This window comes from Cryptomeria japonica, chromosome 4, assembly GCF_030272615.1.
Source record: "Cryptomeria japonica chromosome 4, Sugi_1.0, whole genome shotgun sequence".
NCBI classification, from domain to species: Eukaryota; Viridiplantae; Streptophyta; class Pinopsida; order Cupressales; family Cupressaceae; genus Cryptomeria; species Cryptomeria japonica.
The window spans coordinates 230,695,299-230,706,467 of record NC_081408.1 but is presented as its reverse complement, the minus strand read 5'-3'; the positions used below and the strand labels follow the sequence as shown (position 1 = coordinate 230,706,467).

At 34.0% G+C, this 11,169-nt stretch overlaps 1 protein-coding gene across 1 annotated transcript; it reads left to right on the top strand.

Annotated features, from left to right (window-relative positions):
- Positions 1–3,866: 3,866 nt before the first annotated feature.
- Positions 3,867–5,243, top strand: LOC131875047 (DELLA protein RGL1-like). The gene is made up of 2 exons (XM_059219050.1): positions 3,867–4,287; positions 4,333–5,243. The coding sequence occupies exons 1-2, from the start codon at positions 3,867–3,869 to the stop codon at positions 5,241–5,243; spliced, it is 1,332 nt and encodes a 443-aa protein (XP_059075033.1).
- Positions 5,244–11,169: the final 5,926 nt, after the last annotated feature.

The following is an 11,169-nucleotide window of genomic DNA, read 5'->3' as shown; positions in this document are numbered from 1 at the left end:
TTTTACCAGATTTATTTTTGATAGTACAATCTTGAGAGCTAAAAGATACACTGTAACCACTATCACAAATTTGACTGACACTCAATAAATTATGCTTTAACCCTTCAACAAAGTACACATCATGAATAGGAGTATCATCATTTAGCAGTAATGTACCTTTACCTCGTACATAAGCTCCTGAATTATCCCCAAAGCCTACAAAACCACCATTAAAGTCTTCAAGATGCAGAAATTTATTTCTATCTCCTGTCATATGGTGTGAACAGCCACTGTCCAACACCCATAAAGATTTCTTATTTGAGAGAAGTGTAGTTTGCACTATCATTGATTGCTCAATACCAGATACAAACTTAGGTTTCCATATTTTATTAGGGCTTGCCTTTGTTTTGCACTGTATAGTAGTATGCCCAAAAGTGTTACACTTATTACACTTTACTGTGTTTGGAAAATCATATCCTTGATTGTAACCAAACATAGGAGATCTTTGTTGCAGAAATCTGCAAGTATTAACCTTATGACCAAACCTATTGCAATAGAAACAGTATCCATGAAAAAAGCCAAACCTAAAAGGTTTTGTTCTGTTATAAGTCTGAAATGATTTTCTAGTTGCAGGTTTAGTGTTCTGTCTTGATGACTCAGCTTTATCAAACCCTAAACCAGCCAAATCTTTATGCAACTTTTGCTTGCTCAAAATATCATTTAGATGTATTGTACTTTCATACTGTTCAATTTGTTTTTGAAGTTTTGTGAACTGTTGTTCTAATGTTTCAATTTTCTTTTCTCTTTCTTCAAGAAGGGACTTCAAGTTTGAAGTCACTAAATTTGCATCATTCAACTCTACTTGTAAAATTTGATTTGAACTTTCATGTGAAGCTACAAGTTTCTTTAACCTCTTTATTTCTTTTAAAGCACAAAGCAATTCTCCTTCAAGATCAATTTCTCCTTGATCTAAATCTTCAAATTCATTTTCTTTGCTAGTTACATCTTCTAATTCTACCATAAATAGAGTTTCATCACCTTCACAAGGTGAATCATCTGATTCATTTCCAGAGTCTTCTTTAGTAAAAAGACTCTTCTTTTTCTTGAAGGTATTAAATCTCCTTTTAGGATTCCACATTTTCTTTTTGTAGAATTTTTCTGGTTTTTCCTCTTCACTATTTTGATCACTTAGAGGACATTGAGCAGCAAAGTGTCCAGCTTTGCCACAATTAAAGCACTTAAAAGGTAATTTTCCCTTATATTTCTTTTTTAGTTTTCTAACAAAAAGGGCTTCTATAGCATCTGAAAGTTCAGATTCACTATTAAGTTCTTCTTTCTTTTCTACTTTAAAAGCTGTTTCTTTTGAAGAAGAAGGATTATTACCTATCCTCATCTCATAGGCAGTAAGAATGCTTTGAAGGTTATCAAGTGTCATGGTAGAAAAACTTTTCTTTTCTTCTAAGGTTGAAACCTTAGTTTCAAACTTGGGTAACAAGGTTCTAATCACTTTATTGACAACTTCCTTTTCTTCAACCTCTTCACCAAGACCCTTTCTCGAATTTACTATTTCATCAACTCTAAGAAAATAGCTTGCTACTGTTTCATCTTCTTTCATTCTTAAAGATTCAAACTGATTTTTGAGTGTAAGAATTTTAGACTCCTTAACCTTAGCATCCCCTTGATAAATGGTTTCAAGTTTTTTCCAAATATCATAAGCAGAAGAACAATGCATGACTTTAACAAAAACATCTTTAGTGAGACCACATAAGAGAGCATGCTTAGCTCTGGCATTTAACTCATACTTGGTTTTATCATCAGGATTAGTAGGAATAATGGAAGGAACTGTATATTTTGTGGTCACAATATTCCACACATTAAGCTCAACTGAAATGAGATAAGTTTCCATCCTAATCTTCCAGAACACATAATCAGTTCCATCAAAAAGAGGAGCTCTTGAAAGTGAAGCACCTTCCTGAGTTTGAGCCATAAAAAAAAAACTTCCAAGTGACCAGGAACAATCCCTAGGACAGACCTATATGAGGGACCCTATGCTCTGATACCACTTGTTGGAAGTGGAAACACTCTGAGAGGGGGGGGGGGGGTGAATCAGAGTGTGACAAATTTTAACAAGATATACTTTTATGAACTTGACAATTTTAATTCACAGTATGCACAGATGACTGAGACTTAACACCTTGATGAAATACATTAATGAAGTATGAAATATACCATAGAACCAACTAAAACACTTGATTCAGACTTTAGAAAATGGTATTAAATCTTTTACACAAACTTGAAACATCTAAATGAGTACTTCAAATATTGCATCACATAAACCCAACAAAACAGAGTATGAAATAAAGAGAGCTAAAATATGACATATCAGAGCATAAACTAGTAAAATAGAATGAGACAAGATAATGCACATAACACCATAGTTTTCATGAGTGGAAAACCCTCCTGGGGTAGAAAAACCACTTGGTAAGATCCCTTATATTAATTCAAAAAGAGCACCAACTCAGTTCACATGTTTTAGAAACCACAAGGCCTCAAGGAGCACCAACCCCTCTTCTTATCAATAAATATTTCAACTCGAGCTACAGCCACTGGTGATTTTATGCATGCACTTAAATCTTGTAGTCACAAAACCATCAGGGATGTGAGCGAGAATATTTTACCAGTCTGTACAAATGAAAAATTTTGCAACAATATTCTTCAAGGATGAAATCAACACTATCAGAGAGAAAGAATTCAATCTCTGAACAATATAGTTTCAAACAATAAAGCCTCATGTACTCTGCAAGAAAAACAGAGTATTGATTCTCAAGAAACCCTCGACTGTCTCTGGTAAACTACAGCACTTCCTTTTTAAACAAATGCTATGTCTTTCACTTAATTCACACTCCTCTCTCTCTGTTTTTCCTCGCATCAACTGTTCTAAAAACAAACTGTTTTATACCCAAACAAAACACCACATGTTCTTCCAGAATAACCCTCGTATAGGGTTACAAATAACTTACAGGATTTGCAAACTGAAAATCAAGTAACTGTTTTTAACTGTGCAACGGAAAGAGAAGAAACTGAAGATGCTTGATTTCCCAATCATGAAAAACAAAAATAAAGCATGAACATTTCCTTATTTTCATTTTGCATAACTGAAAAAGACTTGATTCGAAACAAAAATCTGAATCTTTTAATCATGTGATCAAGAAAAATACCTGTTAAACGCAAACTAACCAAACAAACTAACCAGCCAACCATTAAGCTCCCGGTTAAGACCATTTTTGCTTCATTCTTTTTAACTAAACAACCTGATTCGAGCTCCTTAGCTACTGCGGCGGCTGCGTCTCTCATGGTGTTAGGGTTTGTGACGGACGCCAAACAAGTTCAAAAGTAAAATGAAACTCAAAACATCTCTCGAAAACCTTTTAACCTGTCAGCCACAAAAATGTATTTTGAAGTATACGCTGTTTGTCCGTAGATAAATTAAACATGATTTAAACCAAAGATGCTGTTTCAATAAATGCCAAGTCAGGTTATTCACTGCATCCATGTCACCCGTCTGACTCGAAAGAGAGATGTTTTAAACACATAACACGTCAACCAAGCCAAAGTGTCCGTGTCACTAAACTGGCCCATGAGAAGGACATTTTAAATAAATAACCACATGCTTATTAAAAACACAGCTTCCCTTTTTTTTACTTTCTTGTCATTGTGTGGTCTATGTTTTGCATACATGTCTACCAAGCCACTGGGAACTATAACATCCTGCAAAAACCTCAATCAAACAAAAACAAAATTGTTCTGCCACTCTTTTGGCAGGAACTTCGCTGCTCTGCAGCTCTTGTTCAAATATCTACTTGGCCGATCAGACGGTGCTAAATAAAATGGACCCTGGTTTTAAAATGTCAGATTGGTTAGATGAATTTTCATTGCCACAGACTGACTTTTCCATGCTGCAGTCTAATTTCGAAAGCAAGATGCCCACAGAGACAAAGCTTCTGTCGTCGCAAGAAATCATAAAAATGGCGAGCTCACGGTACATAAAAGTCTTTGACTGTGGAGGCTTGGATTCTTTCTTTGATATTCCTGCCGTCGCACCAGAAGACCAGCAGAGTGTTGAAAATGTTCATCTGCTGTTCACCTGTGCAGAGATGATGAGGAACAAGCAATATGATCAAGCAGCCAGGGTGTCGATGAGTGGCCGTACCTTCTCTTTGCAGTGGGGAAACCCTATACAGAGGCTCTGTTATTATTTCTCCGGGGCGCTACAGGATAGAATCGAATGCGAGGCACGCCACGAGTTGCGTAATTTTTTAAAAGATGTCATCGTTCCTACCTAAAATTTCAAAGCTGGTTATAATAAAACCGAATTGAATGGCCTGGGAGCTTTTGCTACTAATATTATCCCGTATGTGAGAATACTGCAATTCACGTCTCTGCAAGCAATCTTAGACACAGTGCGAAATGCTAGCAAAATTCATTTGATAGATCGTGAGATTCGCAATGGGTCCCACTGGTCAGTGTTGATGCAGAGCCTTGCCCTGAGAAGTTCATCCTATCCGATTAAGCTTCTGAGGATCACAGCAGTTGGAAAAGATGTGGAAAATCTGATAGAAGGCGGAAGAAGACTTCACGAGGTTGCTCAGTCCTTGAAGATTCCGTTTATCTACAGGATGGTGGAGATCTCAAGCATGGAGGCGATTCAACAAGGTATGTTCAACGTTAAACCTGGGGAGGTTGTTGCAGTGTATGCTCCGTATGCTTTCAATAGTCTGTTATATAAACGGAATCTTCTGGATAATCTGGTGGATGTTATAGTGAAATTAAGGCCTCGAATAATGGTGAATATTGAAGTTGAAGTTCACCACAACTCACCTCGTTTCGAGAATAGATTTGTTGAAGTACTTTTCTTTTGCAGCACTTGGTTTGACTACTTGGATGTCATATTGCCGGATAGACATGATACTCGAAGGGTCATGTATGAAGAAGTATTCTGTGGGAACACGGTAAGGAATCTGGTAGCCTGTGAGATGAACGATAGGAGAGTTAGACATGTTAAAACTGATGTGTGGAGATGTTATTTTGGACAAAAGGGATTGAAGGAGATGAGCTTCAGCTATCAAGCTTCGTATCAGGCCAGATTATTGCTGAAAGAATTTCCTCAAGGAGAATGTTATAGTCTTGATGCCAATGGATCTGCCATAACGATGGGGTGGAACGGAACCCAATTGCTTACAGTATCTGCATGGACTTGTTTGTGAATGTGGGATGGCTTTTGAACATAAACTGTTGGTCACTTTTATAAATGAAAGCTTCTTCGCCTTCAAATTTCTCTTATATTTTACTTTGGCTCACTGACCATACTGTATGTTTATTAGGGGCCTAAAATATCCATTAAATGGGTTGTAAAATTGTTAAACTATTATATATCTAGTCATAAGGCTATATTATATGAGCTTTGATGTTTCTTGAGGGAGTTTTAAGATATTGAATGGTACTAAGAAGCGATTGGTTGATGTTGTAAGAGAATATTGTTTTAGTTTAAAAACAAAAGATATTTTGAAGAAAATTGTTAAGTTTATCTTAAATTATTTTATCTATTACATTTTTACTTCTTTTCAATTTTTTGCTTTTAGGAATATCATTATATCTATTATGCAATTTTCATCATCATTAAACTACATATAAATGAAGCTTTGTGGAAGAAATTAGATATCTTATTATACAAAAACAATAGAATAAGAATTAATGGTGAATATTGTGAAGGGTTGGGTTCTTCACTTAAAGGCATCCTTGTTGGAATTTCCTTGAAGAAAAGAGTTCATCCATATTCTTAAAGGCAAAGTAGAGAATACTACGATAGAGGGGGATATTACGTGTGGTGTCATAAAGTGTCTATCAAATAGACCCAACTATAAAATTTCGACCAAATCGATGCCTAGCATAGGGTTAAATTGTTGCCTTGAAAATAAACATCTATTTACAATAGTTTAACTATCTCTAGAGATGTCTACTACTTATTCTCGCTCAATGCATTATTCAAAAATTAGTTTCCCAACCCTCCTTAGGATGTTGTCCTCTACTACGAATCTGCCTCAGCTTTATTTGGTGGTGTATCTTTCTTCTCCTAATTGGTTTTTCTCTTCGCTTTGCTGCTAGCCATGTAGTGGTTGCAGTTGGAGCTTGTGAGATAGCTATTTTGTCTTTGGATCCCTTTGCTTCTTTTGGGAAGTTGGTTGTTGTTACTCAGCTTATATCATCTAGCTCTATTAAGTGTGCTTCCTATGTAGATATACTTAGGATAATCTTGCCTGTTGCTTCTAGTGCCAAGGTTGCTTCTACTAGGAAAGATTCTACTAAGTTGATTGTACCCTATACTATTGGTGCTCCCATAACTCCTCTAGGAAGAGAACTACTAGTTTTTGAGGACTATTTTTCCAAGCATGTCTTAATCTGAAGGTTTTCTCATTTTTGGCCTCGTCTTCTTGATTTGCACTATTAGGTTCATGAGGTTTAGTCTCCTTAGGATAAGGGTAAAATACATACTTATGCTTCAACTAGAGGCTTTCTTGTGGTGTCCTCCAATTTTGGGAATGATGAACAAGTTCTACTTGATGGTGGGGTTGGTAGTGGGATTTACATCCCTCTCTATTCACCCCAAGGTTTTTTGTTTGAAAACTTTGAAAGATTCAACTGATATTTTGCTTGTGTAGGTAAGGTTTTCTCATCTCTCCCTTAATTTTTTGTGTGATGACGCCAATGAGGCTACTAGTAATAGTTTAGTAAAATTCTTGAATGTGGACTTTGTGACCAAAGTCTTTCATTACACTTCATTTTCTCAAATTCATGTTGAAGTGGATATTTCAAAATCTTTGTCTAGAGAAGTAATTCTATAAGTTAATGATAGGTCTTGGAGTTATTCAATGGGGTATGAGAGGATCCCCTTTCATTGTAGGCAATATTTTTGTACTCAACATATGGCTTCTAAGTTCTCCTATAGTGCTCATAGGATGTCATCTTAGACTTGGAGGAATAATGTTCTTCATTACCATCCTATTTTTTTTTTCTTGTTATTTCTTTTAAGGATGATGCTATTTTAGAGGATTCAAAACTACCCACACATGTTTCTTTGCCTCTGGCTTTTTCTAAGTTGAGTTTGAGTCTTGAGCCATCTCTTACTCTAGTTTCTTTAGATCATATCCATTATTCTACCGATTCATCTATAGGAGTTGTTTGTTAGTCCAAATATTATTTTGACAAAAAAAATGAGCGGTGTTGTGTCTATTGTCTTGCCTACTAATGTTATCCAATTTTTTGTTGATTATTCTATTAGTAGTGTTGTTTTCCGTAATTTTGGGATTTTGATGGTAATGGTGTTGTCTGTGATGTTGTTGACTCAACTTTTCCCATGGATCAGTGCTATTTTCATTATAATGATGAATCTATCCAGAAATTTGTTTAAGATAAGAAGAAGTATCCCACTATCAACTCTTCTCAAATTAGGTTATTATATGCGAATTCTCAATTATTTGATTTAAAATACAATGCAATGTGTTTGGCTCCAACTCTATTGTTTGGCCTATCTTGTTGTATCTATGAATATTTTTGTTCTAGTTCTAGTTTTTGATCATTTGTTTTGGATCATTAATGGGTTGGGACCCTTTTCACAGTTATTTTAATTAAAAATGTAGGTTTAAACTAGTGATCAAAGGGCACAATAATTGAGAAAACTATTGTCATGAGGTCTTTTCATTAGGGAACTTAGAGGGAGCATCAATTTATCATCTCAAGCATGGGTTGTCTATTTGTTCATTTTTTATTTTATTTTTTTTAGATTATAGAGGAAACCCCTCTTCGAAGGATCTCTATGCATAGATCATGATATAAACCCAGAGCACTAGGTGAGAAATGATAATGTAGTCTTTGGTGGGAGACTTACACTTTTTATGCTATAGTCTCTTTCAAGAATATCTTCTTAAGATCTATTTGTGTACATACTATTTTTATCAATTTTTATTAAAAGTTCTTCATTTATATTTTAATTTGTCAGAACTCATATTATCCATACTAGTTACTAGGTAATCTTATCATTATTTTTCTCTTTTTTGTTTGTTCTATTTTATCATAGATCTTATTATTCACATCTAGGCTGGTAAGACATTCTACTACAAAATTGTTTAATGAGGAGTAATTTATTTGGATATGGGTTCTTAGGAGATCATGTAAAAAGAATATTTCCCCTTTGAGTGTAATCTACCATGCTAGAAAACATTATTATTATAATTTTGAATAATTTGTAATCTACCATACCTTCAGTTTGAATTTGTTGTCATAGGTTCCTCTCTATTCCTTCTTCTTATATTTAGCTCTATGTATGCATATTATGTCTATAGCTTATTGTTTATGTTAGTTTATGTCAAATTTTTATTATCTACCTTAGAGCTAGCTTTCAAATTACATCATTTCCATTGCATCCTCAACTCAATCAAAAGGGATTAAAAACTAGTCAGCATTCAATATGTTTCTTAATATACTTGAGGTTCAATCTATTGGATTCTCCTTTCTCATTTAATTTTGTGTATAGAAATAAGTGAATTCATACCATAATTTCTGGATCACTATTTTTAGACTTCATATTTTGGTGAACTTGACATTCTTGCATTACTATTTTCATTTGCATGTTCATTTAATTTCATATAATAAGAAAAATATGAAAAAATATTATCTTATGCATTGTATGTGATTTACATTTATATTCTTTGTTACATTAGATCACTTTATTTCATTACAATAATTGGCATTTCCTTTCAACAATGCCAAATTACTTTTTACAAGAATTTTGTGTCTTTTATTACCCATTAAATTATGATGGCTATACCTTCAATGAGAAATTTAATAGTGATTAAATGGATGAGTCCCTTTATAATTTCCTCTTTCATAATCCCTCGGCTTCTATACCATCCTTTTCCAAAAAGTTAGATAGCATAATACTTATTCCATTTAGTAGTGATGACCTTTAGATGTCAGATGAAACTCATGACGAATTCACCCTTACCTCTAATTCTGAAAAAACTCTCAACTACATCATCATGAATGACAATCCACTTTATGAAACTTTACCTTCTATTCATGAACAAGATTTGGTGATACAAGAAGTTAATGTGGTTGGCAATCCTCTTTATGAAGGTTTACCTTCTGTTCTTGATCCAAATTCATCTCTTCTAGATATGAGACCCTAATGAACCATGATTTTTGCTCTCCCAAAGTCACTCTTATTCATGAGGAAGTTTCGATGGAAGGAGAGGATGCCATTATCACTTCCTTCAATGATCTGTTTTAGAGAGGAAACATTGAAAAATAATGACTCTTATCTCAAAAATAATGTTTCCCATGAGTACATTTGGTGCCATAGGATAATGTTACCTTTCTTAGTGATAGCATACCTTATTTTCACTTTATTTACCTTCCCTTTAGAGATGAATATAAGGAAAATGAAGTCAATTCCTTTCATCTTTTTTGTTATGAGAAGCCTAAATTTGTTCAACATACCCTTCAACCTCAAAACAAATCTACAATTGATGTCGAGAAACCAAAGAGGCCTCATGGTTGTATTTTAAGAGTTACAAAATACATATGTGAAAAAAGTAATATGGAAAGGCAACTCACACAAAAAATATGGTATTAAAATGCCTCACATCTCTAAGGCTAGAATAAAAAAGCCAAATTCAATGTTTTTCTTATTTTTGTTCCTCCCCACCTCTCTCATCCTAAGCAACATGTTTGTAAGGAACCTAATCTTGTAAACAAATTCCATGATATCTTAGCTAATAATTCCCTTTGGGACTTGATTCAAACTTTGCCACCATACCATGGGTTGATCCAAGAAGCCTTACAAAAAGTAGTTCCTAATCCTTCTGTTAGAACAAATGAAATTACATTCTCACAAGATGAATGAGCTTCTATAGAGGTTGAAAATAGAATTGATCCACTTATGATCACTCCTTACATTTATGAGCAAAAGATAAGAGGTACCTTACTTGGTAATGGGTCAACACTTAATATTTTTCATGTTGACTTATTAGATACGATAAATTATGATTACTCTTTTGTTGAATCCTGTCCTCTTTTTGTTTGCAACTTTGATAATTTTTCTATGATTTTTCTCACTCATATTTATGTCATTCCCAACAATATAAATTATAAACTTCTTCTATATAGATCGTGGATTCATTCTATGAAAGTTATTCCTTCTACTCTTCATTGCACAACCAAATTCATACATAACAATAAAATCCACACAATCAAGGTTGATCCTAATATTTATGATATTATTCATAGTGAAGTAGGATGCATATCTCACTTCAACACTATTCCTTGTACAACAAAGTCTCCTCTCACTAATGCTTTAATTTAAGAGAATTAAGATTTGTTAGACTTGTGGATATAAGATCCCAAAATCTATGTATAAATCATTGAAGGATCCTTGTGTGTTATTTATCTCAGATTCTTCTATTCCATCTGCTTCTTCTAATAGATGTCCTAAGAATAATGGGGGCTCTTTAGACCTCAAAAATAAGAATAAATACTATCTTTCAGACATTGCATCTCTTCTATTTTATTCTAAACATGGATGGAATGAATATGATTTAGGATTTGTGTAACAAAGTCTTGATACTAATGATAAATCTACATTACACTTTTACAAAGAAGGTATAGGTTTCCAACCACCTCCTTTCTCGATATCCCATCCCCCAATTTCATTACTTTCCCTATGAGAAATATAAGAAATAATCATAATAAAAATTGACATAACCTTTCTTTTCACAAATAAAATGAAATCCATCTAGTCATTCCACCAATGAATGTCATGACCTAGCAAATAAAATTCAACTTTTTATCATAATCGATACCAATCAAATACTAGATGATAATAAGTGGGAGTCTCATTTTTCTCCTTACACATAACATTTAAGTTCCTATTATGTTGCTCCTCACTATGTGAAATTTCTAGCATACCTATTGGGGGATAATTGTCATTCATGGTTGTACAATTTTAGGTGAAATCATACCTAGGTAGCAACATGATAGCATAGCTATAGTTGTCTCCCCAATTGGGGGAAAAGAATAGTTTCTCAAATATTAATATTTCTTAAGGAGCCACTTTCCATTATTAAGTTATGTCTTTTA

What these genes read in the sequence shown, in the direction of transcription:
- LOC131875047 (XM_059219050.1), top strand. Translation starts at nt 3,867, where the DNA reads ATGGACCCTGGTTTTAAAATGTCAGATTGGTTAGATGAATTTTCATTG. An exon ending in CGAGGCACGCCACGAGTTGC is followed by an intron (nt 4,288 to 4,332) that starts GTAATTTTTTAA and finishes AAAATTTCAAAG; the next exon opens with CTGGTTATAATAAAACCGAA.